Source organism: Cryptomeria japonica, chromosome 1 (assembly GCF_030272615.1).
Source record: "Cryptomeria japonica chromosome 1, Sugi_1.0, whole genome shotgun sequence".
In the NCBI taxonomy this organism is placed as follows: Eukaryota; Viridiplantae; Streptophyta; class Pinopsida; order Cupressales; family Cupressaceae; genus Cryptomeria; species Cryptomeria japonica.
Genome location: NC_081405.1, coordinates 153,493,316 through 153,514,135, shown reverse-complemented (window position 1 = coordinate 153,514,135; position 20,820 = coordinate 153,493,316). Strand labels below are relative to the sequence as shown.

At 35.7% G+C, this 20,820-nt stretch overlaps 1 protein-coding gene across 3 annotated transcripts in view; it reads right to left on the bottom strand.

The window, feature by feature from the left end:
- Positions 1-11,422: 11,422 nt before the first annotated feature.
- Positions 11,423-20,820, bottom strand: part of LOC131079726 (cytochrome B5-like protein) — a 29,184-nt gene continuing 19,786 nt past the window's right edge. The window contains exons 3-7 of one of the 3 annotated variants that reach the window (XM_058017759.2): positions 14,772-14,849; positions 14,478-14,569; positions 12,457-14,338; positions 12,222-12,335; positions 11,423-12,106 (exon numbers count right to left, since the gene is read on the bottom strand). In XM_058017759.2, the coding sequence (XP_057873742.1) occupies positions 14,272-14,338; positions 14,478-14,569; positions 14,772-14,849 (237 nt within the window). In that variant the 3' untranslated portion in view covers positions 11,423-12,106; positions 12,222-12,335; positions 12,457-14,271. Of the gene's footprint in view, positions 12,107-12,221; positions 14,339-14,477; positions 14,570-14,771; positions 14,850-20,820 lie in introns of all 3 variants that reach the window. The other 2 variants (XM_058017760.2, XM_058017758.2) reach the window with 2 other exon arrangements.

Here is a 20,820-nt window from a genome sequence, read left to right as displayed (position 1 = left end):
TGTTTGTGGTTGTCTAAACTCCATGCAAACGAGTACAATGACTTTCTATGTCGAACCTATACCTATATTGTCATAACCTATTTTCCATAATAAAGCTCAATGATGATAAAGCACAAGAATCTCTTTCACTTCCATGCCTTCTACCTTCTATCCCCCTTCATTATTGACCTCCATCGTCCTTTCTTGAGTCTGTGTAGCCCACTATCACGTGATTGAGTATAATGACACATCAAAAACATTTGCATTTCATGTAGATTGCTCCTGCATCATCACATGATAGCATATCTCATTTCATACATACATATAGATATCACAATTGCATCACATCTTGCATATATCATTGGTTATTATTTACATTCTCATTATAAAAACATAAAATAATAAAAACATATTGCATATCATCATGTACATATTTGCATCCATATCATGAGCATCATAAAATCATCATAAAGCATATAGAAGCGTCACATAGGAACACGTGCATATAGCTACCACAAGGATAAATCATCTCATATATATATCAAAAAATAATAAAGTGTCATGATACAAAGATGTCAAAATCTCATATGGCTACAAAATAACCCAAAGGTGTCTACATCATCATACAAAAACTGATACATAATGGGATCCAAGAGAGCTATAATGAAGACCCTCCCTAGAAGGAATCTAAGCTCCCGAAGGACTAGCCCCTGGATCATCTCATATGTCCCCTCTTCCAAACCCTGCGGGACCATCTTTTAACCAAAGCAGTTAATAGTCTCGTGTTTACCCAAATATTAGGCATATACATGATGTGTCTCAATTTCATCGGCTTGATCGTGGTGTGGTCCTCATCAGTCAAATTTGTTCGTAACCGCTATGTCACAGAGAATCGCTCTCTAGACTCAATCCGGGGTAAGTACTCCTGCATCCAATCAAATCAATCATGTCAATCCTAGTGGTACTCATGTTCATCACATAGTTCTACTTATCTTATCCTATCCTAGCCTAGTGGTACCTATGTCCATCACATGGTGTTGCTAATCAGGCTCTATCCTAGTGATTATGTCTATCCCATGGCGTTGCATCCTAGTGTATATGTTTGTCACATTGCACTATATCCTATCTTGCTAGAGCACTCACCGGATTTTATCAATTTGACAGCTTATCCTATTCCTAGCTTAGCAAACCTACCTATTTTAGTGCACCTCTTGAGTGAATCCTCTCAGCAGCTTATCTAATTGGCAATGAATGTTTATCACAGAATTGTCAATTCTAGCCTTGTTTTCAGTTTGTCTTCCCTAGGGCACCTATTTGAGTGAATCATCTCAGCATCTTATCCAATTGATAGCATATGATCATCACAAAACTATCAATTTTGGTCTTTTAAGACAGACGTGATTTTGTTGATTCATCTTGAGTCAATCTTTTTCCCACGTGACCTTGTCACCCTATCTTGTCAGTCCTTTCTAGCCTTTCTTTCTTATCGAGAGATTGTCGGTGATATTTTCAAACATTTTCATCCAATCTCTCAAGGGGGCATATCATTCCCGACATGGGGAAACTGTATATCAGTTTATCTTATCTTCTTTGAGCCAACGCAACAAGCTGCATTGTCTCAAAGAGAAGCAAAATGTAGACACTTAAAATTGTCCTGTGTAATTAAATAAATATTTTTATTTTTTTAATTATTTTATCCTAAGTCTTCTATTAATTAAATAAATTCTTATTTATTTAATTAATTCATTAATCCTCTTCTAAGCCTTTCCTCATTTAAATAAATACTTTTATTTATTTAAATTGTCATTTTCCTAAATTAAATAAATATTTTATTTATTTAATTGATCCCACTTCCTCTATTAATTATATAAATCTTTATTTATTTAATTAATTCATTAGCCTTTTCTACCCATGACACATGTCATTCATCTCTTAATTCTTTTCTTACCTACCCCCTTTATAATTTAATTAATTCCTCTACCTACCCTTTAATCCTAGTCGACCATTTATCTTTACACCTCTTAATCTTATCCCTCCATTTCATAAAGTGTTATCTATATAAGAGGATACTCTCCTTCATTATAAACCCTAATCATCTAATCATCTAATGATGCAATCAAGCCTTCTTGCAACCAAGCTATCAACCACATTTCCGTTCTTTGTTGAGCTTTTGTGCACACATAAAATCTTAGAGCAAATATATCAAACAAGATCAATGGAGATAGGAAGACAATGGAGATTGAAACCCTACTTGACATGTGAATGGTAATATTGTTTTATTTTGTTGATTTGCATGATCTTAGGTATCTCTATTGGTATAGGTGAATGTTTCATTGTAGAACCTAGATTGTTTGTGGTTGAATCTTTATGGTTTTACAATAGTTTATCATCACTTTTCATCATATACAGGTACAATATCGGTGTTTAAATGTTGAAACAAGAAGATGTTTACATAGGATCACCTCCTTGGTTTGTAGAACCAAAAGTGTAGAAGGTTTTTAGCCTTAGGGTTTATCTAGGGTTTATTCTTGTTCGTTGGCCACTATCCTAGAGGTCCTTGCTTACAAGTGAAAGCTAATCATAAGAGTATTCTCAAAAACTCAGTTGGAAAACACCAACAACACCAAATATGGATAATCTTCATACAAATCCCAATTTTGATTATTTCTATGTAATATCCCCACTTAATGTCTTCTTACACAATAGCTAAGTTATCTAGATAATATTTTTCCCTCACATGGGTGTCCATCTTTTCTTATTACATGATGCTTGGATACTATACATTATTTATAATTATACTTAAAATATAATTTGCAAGACTTAAGATTTGTAAGGCGAATGGCATACCTAGTCCTAATGATAGTAGAAATAATAGCAATATATGGTTGTAAACACATATAGTACACAAATATGTCTCAAAATTGGTGCACACGCATAGCCTAGTAAGCCCTACATATTATAAAAATATAATAAAAAAAAATCAAACTTTTATAATTATTCTTTCTAGATAAAACAAAAGGTGAAAGCATTTTTTGAATAGCTTCAAATAGGATGGTGTTGTCAAATGTTATCTATGGTGTCTCTACAAGGAAGTTGTAGATAGAAGCATGAAAAAAACTAATTTAATGGATTGGAAGTTTGTTATGAAACCAACCAATAAGGAATCAAGCAAAGTAGTAGTCATAGATCTCCATAGAGATTGGTAACAAAATCCTCTACAAAATTACACTACAACCTTGATAAACTATGAATGAAAAACTTACGAACACATAGGCTAAACGTACAAAATTTTCAAGATTGAGATTAACCTCAAAATATCAATGCTCACCAAAATGGTAGAAGGTTGAACTACTAATTAACTTAGACTAACCTTGTAAAAACCAAAATTCTACCTTTATAATTTATGCATAAGATGAAATATGAAAATTATAAATAATATAATATGTATTTATCCTAATTTCATAACATCTTATGCTCTACCATATAAATCCTCACTCACATAGCACTGTACTAAACAACATTGCAAGAAAGACAAACAACATCATATGCATGATACGTCTAATTAGAGTGCAAGAGCCAAAGACTTGTTTACTTTAAAGTTAATCCTTCAAGTCTAAGATTAATTGTCAAGGAGCACTCTCGGGACACATTTGTAGTTTGAATTAATCAAACCTAACAAGTTATAGTCATAAAAGAGCTAAGCAACCCCTAACCTACTTGAATCAACCATGTATGCTACCATTGTCATTAAAGAGATAAGCATGTCATAACCTCTCATTTAATTGTTATTTACTTTTCATATTCTTACTCGATTCAATTATATTTATAAGGATCTTATTAGGGTATTAATTAATATTGTTCACCCTGGATTCATACAATTTTAGAAGGGTTTGATTTATTTCCCTTCAAAAATAAATAATCAAATAGAAAGTGGGGCTTGCACTCTAAAATGATATCCATTCAAACTTAGTTGTTGTTTTTTTACCAGCCCTTCTCAATTTTAAAGGAAATCAATCTCAATATTAAATTAAATACGCATTGGTGAATTGGAAAAGACATTGTTGCTTCACCTAGATATTCCTAGTAGTTGTTAGTATCATATTTGAAACATTCTTGATTTTTAATACAATTAATACCAAAACCAACTCAACCCAAATCTAATTTTCATGACAAATAATTTTAATTTTCTATCTTCAATTTATTATTTTCTCCAAAATACTTCTAATATGAAGGAAAAAAAAATGATTTTCCTATATTTATTTCACTAATTATATATTTGACTCTTTTAAAGGACACAACAAGCTCTTAGAAACTCATTTTAATCTTAATATAATTATAGTCCAAAATTCAAATAATTAAGACTTAAGAGCTACTAAAAAACACGATATAAGTTTCATACATATTACTACTTGAACTATTAAAATCTAGTTTTGCACTCAACTTTTAGTTGAAGATAAATTCACATCATGAAATAGAAGATCAAATGTTACCCAATATTACTTTGTTTGTATCACTTCACTAGAATTTCAAAAAAATTAGAAAGATAATAATTTTACATCTTAAGATTTATGTATTGATTTCCTACAAATTATCTTCCTCATCTTCCAACTATTTGCATATCCCCACCCTTATACCTCACCTTGATTCAGCAAGGAAAGCATTTAATACACTTCCATCAACAATGCCAACTAATGCCCATGTTGACTGTGTAGCATATGCAATCAATTGCATGAAAGCGGCACCCTCTTCTAAATGCAAGTTTCAAGAGCATCAGACAAATGCTAGCATAATTCTCTACAAAGCCTTTCATCTTTAACAAAGGATTTATCCTAAAGAAAACTTAATTTCAAATTAAAACATTTCAGCTCTCTCTTCCTTCTCTTTTACTTTCCAAATAAACAGCTAGCCATTTGTATTTTTAATATATATTTTAAGTTATTCCATTATATTCTAAAGCTTTGGCTTTAGTTCTTTCCATGATGATGGATCTAATGGTGAGATCTGAAACCCTAAAACTTATTAGTATCTATAATTAATCCCAAGAAGAATATTATCTATAATTTGGAAATCCAGTTAACTGTTGTTTTGGCAAATATGAAAACATAATCTATAGTTGATCTTGGTTTGCCCAAGTCACTGGCCATATTGGAGTCAACAAAGCCTTGCAGTTGTGCATATTTTCCTCCAAAACACAAAACATGATCTAAAGTGCCTTTCAAATAAAGTAATATCCACTTCATGGCTTGCCAATGAATTTTATCTGGATTGCTCATAAATATGCTCACAACTCCCATTGCATGAGCAATATCTGGTTGAATACAAACCATGGCGTACATAAGACTCCCAACAGCTGATGAATATGGAATACCTTTCATGTCTTCATGATCTTGAGGTGTTTTAAGACACATTTCAGATGACAAACGAAATGATCAGCAAGTGGAGTGCTTACAGCCTTACAGCCTTAGCACCCTTCATGTTGAATCTATCCAAGACCTTGTCAATATATTTCTGATTTCTCTTGTGACAATCTGATTTCTCTCTTCTGACTGTCCCAGATTATGATCATACCCAGTATCCTCTTCGTTGTCCCTAAATCCTTCATTGCAAGTTTGTGAACCAAATGTTGCTTCAAACCACGAACAAATCTCATGCTAGTGTTGGTTACTAGCATATCATCAACATAGATCAACAACAAAACAAACTCACCATTATCCAACACCTTGAAGTAAACACACGAATGAGATTCGTAGCATGTGAAATTTTGCTGAGTCATGAAAGAATCAAACTTGAGGTACCACTACCTCGAGGCTTGTTTGAGCCCATACAAAGTTATTCTCAATCTGCAATATAAATCCTCTTGCCCTTGTTTCTCAAAACCTTTAGGTTGGTGCATATATAAATCCTCTTATATGTCGCCATGGAGAAATGCAATCTTCACATAAGTTACTCAAGATCGAGGTCATACACCACTTCCAAACCCAAAACCGCTCGAATAATAGTCATCTTCACAACCGATAAGAAGATCTCATTAAGTATATCCCTTTTGTTGATCATACCCCTTCACTACCAATCTGGCCCAATAACGTTTCTTGCCTCCCTCTTCCTCTTTCAATCTGTACACCCATCGATTCTTCAAGGCTCTTCGATTCAATGAAGTCTTGTATTTATTATATGTTGCAAGTTTGTCCTCTGCAAACCAGCATTATTATTACCAATATTACCAAAAAGACTCCCCTGTATCCCGAATTCACCAGGAATCATATCTGATTGTTGATTTTTTATGTATTTGCTACCTCTTTGCCTGCGAATCACCAATATTATCGATCCCAACCTGTGTATTATTCCTCTGCATATAAACTCGATCATGCACTGCGTTATAACCAATTTATTGAAACCAAAAAATGACGCTGCAAACCATCCAATAACTCATGCGAATTCGGGAGAGTGTGCGGCAAAGTTTATCTGTTTGTGGATTGCGTGGAATCCACATTACCCCTTATGTGTTGGTTTGGGAATCGTTACCCCTGCTTAGACTGACAGAGTTACATTGTGTGAAGGCAGGTTGGGATTAATAATACCCACACTTACATCTACTAGCACTGGCAAAGTTGAACTATGTCCAGAAGTAGGTGGCAGCAGACTAGGATATGAAAACCGCATGAAAGGAATTTCATCCATAATATGTGGTACATGTGGGAACCGTGGGGAATTAACCCCACACATATAAATGCCTATAGGTGTTTGAGTGGGCCACAACTTGAACCATTGGTGTGAGCAGGTCAGTCACCCCTTGGGACAAGGAGTGGTAATGTGGTATAGAGGAATTAGTTTTCACAGAGTAGTAGCTTCCACTATGCCTTGCAAAGATGACTGCAAATAGCCTCCAGGCGCGTGTGGTTGTGAAGATGTATTATTGCCATTAGTAATGTCTATGAAAGGCACATACTCCTTTGTTTGCGTTGCTTGCGCTTGCAAACATGGAAACACTTTTTCATTAAATTTCACATCTCAGCTGCAAACCAATTGATTAGCAACTGTATCCCACAACCAGAACCCATACTGCTCCTCACCATAGCCAATGAAGATGCACTGTTTTGATTTGAGATTCAATTTCACTCTCTTTTCCTTGGAAACGTGAGCAAATGCTTCGTAGCCAAAGACCGGTGATTCTAGGAAATTCATCTTCCCAGCCATCTCTCTTCTAGAATGTCAAGATCCAATCGAGATGAAGGGCCTCAATTGATCAAATATACCGTTGTGTTAACTGCCTCTGCCCAAATTCCTTGTCCAAACGTGCATTAGAGAGCATATTCCAAGCCCTCTCTAAAATCGTTCAATTCAACCTCTTAAATGCACCATTTTTCTTGAGGTGAATGGAATAATTTTGAGATGTCGGTTACCATTATCTACACAAATATTGTCAAACTCCAAAGAGCACAATTCCCCACCATTATCCATTTTCAATCATTTTATTTTGTTGTTGTTCTGATTTTCAACTATGGCTTTGAAAAATGTTAGATTGGTAAAAACTTCCGATTTTTGGTTACCTTCATAGGACCAAACACATCTGAGTGCACGAGCTCCAAAGGCTTTTTCTTTTTGTTCATGATCGATTTTTAGAAAATTGGTTCACCTTCATTTATCATAGATACAATGCTCGAATAACTCCAAATCAATAAATTTCAAACCTAAAAGTTGATCTATTTTGAATAATAATTCAAGTTCCTTCTTGCTCATGTGAACGAGCCTCTTATACCAAAGCTCTATCCCACTACCCACAACCGCCATCACAACTCCCACTTTAATGTAGCTATCTAGCACATATAGAGTGCCCAATTTGTGTCCTTTTACAATCACCAAGGCTCCCTTGATCACCTTCCAAGTGTTTGAAGAAAAGGTGATACTACATTCTTGAGCATCGAGTCATCCTATGAAAAATCTAATTTCTTTTTAGCTTAGGGACATGTCCCACATCTTGCAAAAGCCATTTATTTCTATTCTTTAATACCAAAATCACGTCAGTTAATGATGTCACATGGCTCGTTATCACCAAGTAGACTTTGCCAGATTTTCCTTCTTATTAGTTTTAAAAGGCTTCCCGGCATTAGTGTGCATGGAAGGAGGCACCAAAGTCCAATACACATGAATATCTAGTAGTTTCACTTGTCGACAAGACTAAAACACCTTCATCTTGTTGATGTGGTCTTAACTATGTTGTTCTTTAATTGATCTTGTGCTTTCTTGTATGACCAGCTATTCGTCTCGGTATGTCCTTCCTTGCCACAAAACTAGCAATCAAATCTCTTTGCAGATTTTAATCTCCTCCTACTATTATTTATGCCTCTATCTTGATGCCTCCCTCTATTGCCAAAAATCAAGGCATCACCCAATGAAGTTCCTTGATTTTTCCTCCTCGTGTCTTCACTAAGAAGAGTGTCAACAACATCATCAAATTTCAATTTCCTCTTGTCAAACACCCAATTGTTCAACAACAATAAAATAGTTTTGATTTTGTCATCCAAATTCATGCTCGCCAAAATCAATTGACTAATGTACTGAATTCATTTAGATGATTCGACATATTGCCTCCTTCATTCATCTTCAAATAATACGTCTTCATGAGGAAAACTTTATTCGAAGCTGAAGCAATTACATACATATCAAATAGTTTATCCCACAATCCTTTTAATGTTTTTTTTTTCTGCTGAAACATTAAATAGAACATTACTAGATAGAGAGAGGATGATGGTTGCTCTTGCTTTCCTATCCAATTTCTCCCACTCCTCATCAGCCGTCGTATTTGACTTCTTGACATTACCTTCCAATGTGAGTGAGAAATCTCCTTTAATCAGCAATGATTTTATCTGCATCTCCCACAATCCGAAATTTTGTCCTGAAATTTTTTTAATTCTCCATTTATTCGCTCCTTCCATGTTTCAGAAAATTCACCAATTTTCAAGAGCAGATAAAACAAATTGAGAAACCAAAATTAAAGGTTCAAAAAAAAGAACAAGACACAAAATTTTTCGTGGTTCACCAATATGACTACATCCACAAAAGCAAGGGAAGAACTCTATATTAATCATTGTTTTTTATATACACAACAATAGCCTACCTTTTTTTTTTATTAAGGGGTAAACGCTTTTGACTTGGAGCTATGAACTAGTGAGGCCACAAACGGGGGACCTCATCTCCACACTTCACTTGTTCAAATTCAGGGATTTGAACCTTGATGGCCGCTTCACCAACGAAGTGTTTTAACCGCGGCACTACATGTCTGAAGACTCAACAATAGCCTACTTAAACTATATATCAATAAAGAATTACATTGTCTGTGTGATTTAAAATAAGCCTTCAAATGGAATATGAACCGATGGGGCAGCCCAAGCTAATCCCCAAGCACACATACCAATGATGGGGATGCCAAGGCTAAACCCCAAACACACATTCAACACTCAGGCAATAATGATAGGAAGTTCAGGAAGACAATCAATTTCTACTGGCTTTCTATCAAAACTGTGACAGGAACAGAATAGAGAATAACAAAATTTGATAACATAAATATATTGAACTAATTACTTAGTACCATGTTACATAAAGAATAAGAGACAACATTAACAATCAACAAGATAGATGTAAACAAAACCTTATCTTTATTATCGCTCAACATACGATGAAGATTACATACAATAATAGATATCTACATTCAACTATTTGGCCACACACCTGTTTGGAGGACATCCTCTCTGCATTCAAACAAACCTCTACAATTCATCACAATCTACATTTATTTCCTATCTCTACACACCTCCTCATGTACTCTTCACCCTTCAGCTCTAACCTTTTTATGAGCTCGAGTATCCTCCTTTATTCTCCTCAATACTTTCTTTGTGTTTTATTCTTCCTCCTGTTTACCGTTGGATTATGGCTGGCCTATATTCAACCACCAACTCCCTCTTTTCTTACAGTCTCTTGCCTTCTATCAGGGCCTTCGAACTTGACTTACTCCACTGTTATTCATTCTCCTCTCATTCGGCCAATTCAGGGCTCTTTGTTTTGCTCCGATTATGAACACACCTCATCAACTACGATTCTCCTCTTCTTGTACTGCCAATTCTGGCCTCTTCTCATTCCATCCAAATCGCCTTCTTTTCGATTGGCCTATCGGCCTCTTTCCTTTCGACGCCCACGCTAATCTATCAAATGCCTTCTTCTACCTCTGTTTGCCCAATTTAACTCTCGGTTCAATTTCTCCCAAACTGCTCAACTTCTCCCAACTGGTACATTACCCTTCGTAACTAATTCTTTTCACCACTCATTAATCAAACAACTCCATTTTGTCGAAGGTAGCTAATTTATTTTGTTCAACTTCCTGTTGATGTGGCGACAAGATATGCACGTACAAAACTAAAACTAAAAAAAAGACTAAACAACTCGATGCCCTTACATCATGAACACATTGTCAAATGGAGGGAAATGAAAGTGTCCATTGGACTTCATATTCAACAAAATTTGTACAAGATAAATAAAAATAAGTTGCAAATATAAAACTTGTACTAAATTATTACTTATTAAATGATACTAGATCAATATTTCATCATTACTTGTACAATCTAATAAACCAATGTTTAATTACATCAATTTTTTGTTTCCTTTGGCAACATATAATTTTTATATTTTACAACTTAACCAAAAAATAGTGTATACATATTAATAGTCCACAAAAATAGAATTTCTTTTGTACAAGTACCTATATGTCATTCCGACTTAGGTACATTACGAAACTTTAAAATTGTTACACCTGTTAAATTTTCATGATATGTAAAACCCTAAATCAAAGACTTTACTACCATAAATTCTATTAAAAAAATATTTTATTTTATCTTTTAAATAAACAATGTTATAGATACTTTTTCAATTTTTTCATTTTTGAAGGGGAAAGGACCTAATAGTTGTCCACCCTAACTTCACATACCCTAAGTTCGTAAATGGTACATCAAAGTTTTACGAATTTTTTTGGGTTTAATCATGAGTTATGAGCTTTTATCTATTGTTTCAGTTTTTGGGTAATTAAAACGACCACATGGTGAGTAGTTATGTGCATAGAGATCCAAAAATCTTAATCTAAAAGATCTAAAAAAGAGCAATTACAAAGAGAATCGACATCCATTGGTCATTGAATTTCAGTATTGGAAGCAGCTAAACTCCACACTAAACAGCAAGCCGTACAGTTTCCAAAGAACACAAAACACAGCAGATTTCTGCAAAATTTTCAGGAGTTAAATATTCATGCTCTGCATCCCCACTGCTATTAAACCACAAAAAATCTGACCAAAAAAACACTATGTTTTGCAGATTTGGAAGTTTTTTTGGAGTGCCATTTTGTGTGGAGATTAGCCCGTACCATTTCAGTAAGCATTTAGCTACACTTAACACGCAATCATTAATTTCACACATTTATTGCATTTGCTGAATAAGTAAATATAAGGCATTGCTGGTGTACACCTGAAGTAAATCTCCAGGTCATAATTGCACACATTCCCCAGCTTCAATTTTGGTTAATCAAATTTCTTCGAGTTTGTACATAAACTATATAAATGTTTTCATGAACCCGAACCCAGTAGTTCAACTCAAAGGGAACAATCCATTACTGCTGTACTCATGGCTCACACCAGTAGCCAGCTGATGGATTTACTTACATTATTTTATCAAATTTTCGCACATCAAATCCCTTCGACTAGAAAGTAAACTAAACATAATATATAAGCATCCAATATCCTGATTCCTTTGATAACATGATCTCAGCCATAAACAGTCCATAAGTTCAATAATCAAGTCACCATCTTAGAGGCATGACCCACTTGTCCAATATGCTGTGTGTTCTTCTGTAAATGAAAGAAAAAGATGTTCACTATATTCTGTAATTTCCTAAAACTTAAAAAACAACTGCATCAAGCATGGTGCCTAGGGTTTGAACTATATTTGAAGACATCAAATTTGCAACATGCTCCTCTAGATCTTTTTTGGCATTTTCTCTGCCAACATTCGCAATAACAAGTTTTTCAGGAGGCAGCTAGTCCTCTTCTTGTACGGCTTTGTCATACTTCACTGCGAAGTTAAGCATTTCCTGCATGTATTGTTCACAATATTTAGAATGAGATTGTAAATGTACATATACAGATGAGAACATACTTATGGTATGAAAGAACTTCAGGAAATTTTTTGTACACATGATTCCACACCTGAACTGTTTGTTCATTTGTTTTAGCATGAGAATCAAAGCGTTGAAGGGTCGGACCATCAGTCCATTTCTTCTTGTGTAAATTGAGAAGCATCTTTTCTTCAAGTTCATTTTTCTGATAATTGACAGCAATAGAATAATAATGTAGATTCAAACCATGGATCAGTACCTGTCAGACAAAATGAGGAAGAAGAGCAATTTTCAAAACTAATGCAATAAATGGGCATTGAAGATACCTGGATACCTCTATCATTCTGACTTAAATTGTTCTCTATCCGAGCTGATCTGTGTGATGTATCACATTGACAACAAAAGCTCCTGATATTTGACACCCATTTTTATTTTTGTAAGTTTTAGTTAATGTTGTGAGTATAAAATACAAGATCATATTGCATGAATGATTCAGTAGTGACATGTATTTCTCTATATAAAGTCTCTTCACAAGTGTTAGGTCTCAGGTTTTCATACCCCCATCTCATTCCCATCATGTTGACTTCTATGATAACCTGCTATTGTTCAAACTATTCTGGATCTATGATAACCTCACATTTATCTATGATAACCTCACATTTAGTGACAAATGCACGGTTATTGTTCAGCTTATTTTGGGCAACTCTGATCACCTCACATTTAAAAACAAAGTGACAAATCCTGATAGTTCCCTTAATTTCTGTGAACGAAGAGTTGACTACTACATTTTTTGATAAAAACAACTGACAAAAAAATGCACTTTCAAACCATCCAATGGTTAGAATACTTGATATACAATATACATCAACAATCAATATCACATAAAAATATATTGTATTTGAACAACAGTTGTCAGCATATGAATGCAATGTCTCGGAGTAATGAATCATGGTAGTTAGTAACTTTACGAGGGCTATTCATAAAAAGACATGATGTACGAACTTGTTTGAGCGAGATTATGAGGAGCTCCATACCGTTTAATCGATGTTATCCAATCAATTTGAGCTAGCTAATTGTCTGCAAGTATAAACACTGCTCAAATATATCTTTAATGGTTATTTAAGTGTTGATTAGATTAAAGCATCCACATCATGACTAAATGTTTTTGTAATATTATAAATTAAAAAAAAATCTACTAAATGCAGATTTGGAATACGACAAAGCAAAATGGGAATACAGAATCTTCCAATTGAAAAATGTGAATAGATAAAGCAAAGCAAAGTCGCAACAAATCAACTTTGTTATGGTGTGTTTTGAACATCAATTTTAAAACAATGGATTATGGAAAAGGCTCGTGAGGATGAATCATAAGTAAAGAATAATCATTTTTTGGACAAAAGATCAAAGACGGATATAAAGGGTGATCATATTTTTTTTAAGCCTGTGCCTAGCAAGCACCCCAGAAATTGTCACTCTTGCAAAAACTTACCCACCCAAACCCCCTCAAATTTCAACCTCATGATTCTGTGAGCAAAGCCATGTTGTGGCCAGTCTTGAACAATCCAGGGCTAGGTCTACAAAAGATTAGAAAATTGAACATGCAACCTTCTTCCTTGATATGTCTTTTCTTTTTCAATTTTTCTTACTTTGTTGCATCCTACACCTTTTGATTTGAAAAATAATTCATGTTTCAATTGAATTTGAAATAAAAAGAAAGGTAGTCATATAAGTGACCAAAGTAAGTAGGGCTCAAATATTCGTAAAGAACATTATCATCATCCCCAGACATCAATTTTAGATATTCAATCATTAAATTCTAACACTTAAATCATGCATATAGTCTTACTACCTCCAAGAGAACTAAAATTAGTCATGTTGATCTCCTACAATGCATGATTTTTTGTCTTTTTGAAAAAATTGAAATGGTAAGGGCTCAAATATTGGTAAAGAACATTATCATCATCCCCAGACATCAATATTAGATATTCAATCATTGAATTCTAACACTTAAATCATGCATATAGTCTTACTGCCTCCAAGAGAACTAAAATGAGTCATGTTGATCTCGTACAATGTGTGATTTTTTGTCTTTTTGAAAAAATTGAAATGGTAATGACGATAAGGCAATATTTTGCTTTGTCCTACTGCTTCAAATCTCCAATGTAAAATTCATCCACCATGTCAAACACCCTCGAAGCATGTTGTGGGCTGCAAGGCAGAAGCAGCAATAATCTAATAAATTATAATATCAATCCAAACTAGCATGATAGACTAACCATGTTTTAAACTATCCAGAGACTACAGATACATTTCAAACATGTTAATTAACTTCTAGTGCTATACTGACCCATAAAAGCCTTCAGTAGAGTCATCACCAGCATGCGCTAGTATTGAGTCTCCACCTGGGTGCTCCTCTACATAGGAAGTTACATCATATACCTGCACTTCGTAATATTTCAGCTCAAAAAAAAACCAATGAAAAAGTACAGTCATACAACCTAAACATCTGCAGTGGTTGGCCATCAGAATTATCATTATCACCTAAACATCTCCACTGCTTGACCATCAGAATTATCATCGTGGCAAATCTTAAGCACCCCAGAGCAAAGCTTGAAACTATAAAATATGACACACAACAAACCTTGTCCTTTATAATGATCCAACAATCAGTACTTTTGTTGTGCCATGCAACTTCAGATTTTGTATACACTTTCTGAGTCTGTCAAGAGAAAAATGGACTGTGAGAAGAAAAATGTGTCTCACAATACTAGGCCCAGCCTCTGTTTCAATTTTAGCCTATTAAGCACCTATAAGTAAGCTGTAAAGTATTGCAAATTTTAGTTGAAACAAACTCAAACCAGGATGTGACTCTAACCTTAAATGGTTAGTCAGTACAGATGTTCTAAAGATTAAAAAGTTAAGTCTTCTACTGCAGTCAAATAGATCCTCCACATAGTCATTTACTTCAGATAAGAAAAACACATATCAAATTGAATTTTATGCTGACGTACAACAGTTTACACGAGCCCATCTTTAACAGATAAAGAACATTTCCTGCAGCAATGGCACCTATAGAATATCGGCTCTAGTTATTTCTTGGTGTCCTGCAAGTAAAAGTTATTACACTGGAAAATTGTAAGTTGAAACTACTTTCACAGTTATCTTTTAAACATAAATTTGATTTCAATGCCTGGAGAAACCTTGATACTTGTAGTACGAATTTGAGATGAAGAAGACAATCTTGTAAGCTTTTTAGCTCCCTTAAAGGAAATACTTGAATAAAAAAACCCTTGAAAATAAATTATGGACAAATTTACAGCTTTTCGATATCCACAAGTTTTCTCTGGGGTTTAATCATGCAGTGCAAGCAAACTTAACCTGCCCTATCTTTTTGTTCTCAATTATGAACACAAGGCTGCAACAGCTCTTCAACACACAAACGGGAGCTTTTATATCTTAAGATGACATCTGGCGACCTAACTTGTGATAGCCCAAACATGCACAAACCTTTTGGCTAAAACGAAAACATTGAAAGTGAGTGTACACAAAAACTGAATTGGAAATTCACGACAAGATTTGTAAATTAAACAATTGAGAGTGCTAAACTAAGCTACAACAATCACATTAATGACAACTGTAATATACAGTCTTTACTAATCACTAATCTATATTCAATTCACTAAAGCTTTCACAAGACATAACACACACACACATAAGTTGAACAATAATTTCAATAACAATTTGCTATAAAAATTACTATTCTAAAACCTGAGTGCATAAGCACTGATTTATTGGTTTTAACAAAGATTTGCATGCTCATCAGTCAGTTATCATATGGCAAAGCAATTTATTAAAAAATAAATACTAGAATAGCTTAACTGAAGTTTCTGCTCTAAATACAATGGTTGCAAGCAAAGCAAAATAAAAATGAAAACGACTTAACTGAAGTTTCTGCTTTAAAAAAATGCCTGCAAGCTAAGTAAGCTCTAAATTGCCTGAAGAAAATTGTTACAGGGATAGGGAATCTATAAATAGATTCTGGCTAAAAATAACATGCCTATAAATAAACCTTCTAGAAACCTATTTATTGAAAGCAGCTTTCCCGAAATAACAATAGACAAAAATAGCTACTCTGGAATGTTGACAGGCCCATCCGATGTTGTAGACTCCTACTTCTGGGACTTCCAAAAACTTGAGATTACCACCTTCACCTATAATTCCTTGTGCAAGCTTCCTATTGTGGAGACTTGATATTTTATTGAAAATATTAGTGCCTGCTGAAAACCTTAGCTCATGCTGAAAACCCTAGGCACACAGCCTTTTTAAACAGCATTTTTACTGAGAACAAAAGCCTAGTTACCTGTTGTGACCATTTCACACATCGCCCCATTGCAAATGGGGACCCCCTCTTTTTGCTCGTTTTTCGCTCGCCTTTCGCTTTGCTTTTTAAGGTTTTGTTAGTCTGTCAGTTGTCTGGATTTAGGGTCTAGCCTTAGGGTTTTAATTAACGTCTTTTCAAGCCAGAATCCAGTCAGTTTTGAGAGCTTTTGAGCTTTCTTTCGTTGAATGCAAATTTTGAATGCAATGAGTTCGCCAGAATGGTCTATTTTCAATTGGAATTTTGAGTGCAGAGCTTAAATTTGTCTAAGTATTGAGGATGAAATGTGAATTTTTGTCCAATTGACTAATTTTGACCAAATTTTGACTTTTTTGATTTTTGATCCCGGGCATTGGGAATGGTTGGTTTTTGCCTTGGGAATTGATTAAACTTGTAAAATCATGATATTTTGGCCTGTAGGAGCAAAATCGCTCCTGTCCCTCAGTGAAGGACCGGAGCTCGTTTTCAAATATCTTACTATTCCTGCAGGACCAAGATGAATTTCGAGTTGGAAGTGATGAAGAAAGGCGAGATCTTTCCATTGAATATAAATTGAAGATTTTCACGAACACAGAAATACCTCCAGGAGAAAAATCGCTCCTGTCCCTCAGTGAAGGACCGGAGCTACAAATCAAATATTGCTTTGTCCTTGCAGGATTCCAACGACTTAACAATTTGAAGAGGTCCAAAGGGAGATGTTTTGTCAAATGAATATAACTTGAAGAGCAAACATGAAGAAAAATGGTCTAGAATGCCAAAATCGCTCCTGTCCCTCAGTCAGGGACCAGGGCGAAGTACATTTTAGCTCCTGTCCCTCAGTCAAGGACCAGGGCGAAGTACATTTTAGCTCCTGTCCCTCTCCAAGGGACCAGAGCGATATTCTTCATAGGGCAAAATTCAGACAAAGATCAAGTCAAGTTTATGTTTGATGGCAAGGAAGGAGGTGAAATGAAACTATTGAAGACAAATTGAAGATTTTGAAGAGTCAACAAAGGACCCTAAATGCCTAGTTCGCTCCTGTCCCTCAGGAAGGGACCAGAGCGATTTTTGTTATAGATGATTTTCTTGCCCATTTTGAGTGGATCCCAAGGCATAGATGAATGAAATGGAACATGACGAATCCGTTGAATATAAATTTTGAAGATGACGAAGTGAAATAAAGCCCACAAGAGTAAGATCGCTCCTGTCCCTCTCCAAGGGACCAGGGCGATATAATGGTTATATTGTCGTCCCTTCAAAATTCAAGACACTCCAAGACAAGGAACAAGGTGGCAAGGGTATTTCTAGGCATTTCAATCAAGCACGAAGTTACAAAGGTCGTCACGTTGAAGGAATTTGCACTCAAATCCCTAGTTCGCTCCTGTCCCTCAGGAAGGGACCAGAGCGAAATTTGTATAAGGACATGAAATTTGAAAGTTGATCACGTCCCAAGTATCCAAGGGAATCGAAAAGGCTTCATTCTACACGATGAAGACAATTGCAAGTTGAAAAAGGTAAAGACAAGCTCAAAATGTTGAACTTCGCTCCTGTCCCTCAGAAAGGGACCAGAGCGATATTGAATGCATTGGCTAATTCATGCAAAAATCACGTAAGGCCAAGACTTCACGAGGTCATACAAGGTTCAAGGCGTCTTTTGAAAGTGATATATCAAAGTTTGGAACGTCCAAATGTTATCAATCAAGCTAAGGAGTCTATATCACTCCTGTCCTTTGGACAAGGACCAAAGCGATTTCATTAAAAACACTCATGCTCCTTCAAAATCAAGACCATGCAAGGATTGGCGAAATTAAAGACGACCTTTGGAAGACAATGAACGAAGAACGAAGATCAAATGTTTACAAATTTGAGCCAGGACATGAGGATCGCTCCTGTCCCTCTCCAAGGGACCAGGGCGATATTTGCCAAAACACATGATATCCTTTGAAGATCACGTTAAGATAAAGTCGCACATGGTTTTAGACATCATTTGGAAGGCGATGCAGAGGGAAATGGACGTTAAATATTACCAATTTGAGCTTAAAATGGAGAAAAGACAAGGATCGCTCCTGTCCCTCTCCAAGGGACCAGGGCGATATTACATCCAAGGGCATCTCTTCACACATGCAAGTCAATCAAACTCGAAGGACCCGACAAAAATAATGATTTGAACGTAGAAATGCAGAGGTTGAATGTCAAAAAATGCAAAAATCGAGACCAACATGATGGATCGCTCCTGTCCCTCTCCAAGGGACCAAGGCGATGAGGTACGTGTACTTCATTTTCAAAATATTTTGGCGCTCAAATAAACATTTTTGAATTTATTTAAATGCTAGCAAAATCGATATTTAATTAAAAATGGCATTTAAATATTGCGTTTGGCATTTGTTAATTATTTTAATTATTTTGCCTTGTTAAAAAATCGAAATTTATTAATTGAAATAAAAGGCATTTAATAATTAATTAATTAATAAAAAAAATCGATTGGAGCGCTTGGTATGTTAAAGGTCGGCCTTGTTATTTTATTAAAAAATCGTTTAAAATTGCCTTATTTTTACCAAGTCGGCCTTGAGGGTGAATGGTGAGGTGAGCGCTATAAAGGGAGAGGTGAAAATCATTATTTTCACATTATCATTTTTTCATCTCATATGCGATCAAAGGGAGAAGTGCGAATTTCATTCCAAGAGAGGTGGTGCGAACTATCATCCAAGGTGATGCTAGCATCATCCAAAGGTGGTGCGAGACTTGGAGATTTATTTGTGCGAACTTGAAGATCACGTTAAAAGGGGAATTTGAAGATCACGTCAAGGACACAAAAGGTGGCGAATTGCTATTTTGCTAGGGCGATTACATTGAAGGCTATTTTCGATCATTTTGCCTAGGCGAATTTTGTTCTTTTTGCATTCTAGAGTTAGCTCTCTCTTGAGGTATGGCGATTTGATTTTATTGTTTTATTTATTCATCGTCATATTTTAAATTTTGAATTTTGAATTTTGAATTCCTAGCTCAATCGTTTCATTTTAGGAAATGATAACTCAAAGACTTATCATGAAGTTTCCTAAAATTGATCTCTCTAATCTATGTTATGTATTGCAAAATCTAGTTCTCATTACGAAATGTTGTGTAGGTATGGCGACCCCGAAGGCGGGAGCATCCACCAGTCGCTCAGCTCTCATGAAAGAAGATCAGAAGACCGAAGAAGTGGAGACCAAGATCGTGTCGAAGTGGAGCAACATTGGAGATACAAACTTGGGTAACTTCAACACGAAGAAGTTTCGAGAGGTCCCTTACATTGGCAAGCCATCACCTGTCGCCCGGAGAATAATAGAGAGTGGCATCATTAAGGCGGCCGGCTTTCCTCCAGCTGTTCAGTGCCATGAGTTGATGATCGAGTGTGCTCGTCACTATGATCCACAGTCCAGGACGATCGTGTCCAAAGAGGGAAACATTTTGGCGTACCTTTCAGAGGAAGCTATAAGTGAAGCTTTTCATCTTCCAGAGCACAGGGACATGATATACAAGAGCATAGAAGGAGCCAGATCAGTGTACGAAGATGATCCAGATGCTTGTCTAAGCATTATCAATAAGAACTGGCTACTTAAGAGCCGTCCCCGTCTGAGTAAGGTCCCGAACACACCGCACAGGATTGACTTCCAAGAGGAGTACAGAGATTTGATTACCATGCTCAACCGAGTTACAGGAGCCCCTCATGCCTTCTATTTTGAGAAGTGGATGTTTTACTTCATCCAGGTGATCGTTTAGGGAAAAGGTACGATACATTGGGCTAGGATGATTAGCCATTGCTTAGACGTACAGTTGAGGAGACTCAAGGCTACTAAGTCCTTCCACATGAGTTCATATGTCATCTATGCCTTGATCAGGAGTGTTGAATACGCAGGACTACCTCACAGAGGAGTGATTGGAAGAGGACCCGGCGAGGTCAGAGCTTGTGATTCCTATGCCTACTTGCATCATCCGCCAGGGAGCAACTACAAGTTAGTTAATGATACTTTCACGATGAACATCACAAGGACGTTGCAAGGTGGAATTCACAACAGGTTATCTCAGGATGCCCAGGAATTCATAAAGAGGTACGGTGCTTGGTTCATTCAGTTTCCGAAGTTCACTTATATTAGAGTGCATGGATGTCCTTTACCTCCATACATGTTGCCGAGATATCCGACAGACAGAATTGTGTTACTTGAAGTAACAAGACAATTGGCAGCATATGTGAAGGCATTCAGACACAGACATCAGAATGGAGTTCCAGTACCTATCATTTTGGGTAATTCAGTTGAGGTATGTCCTAATGCTTTAGCTATGGATGACGCAGAGA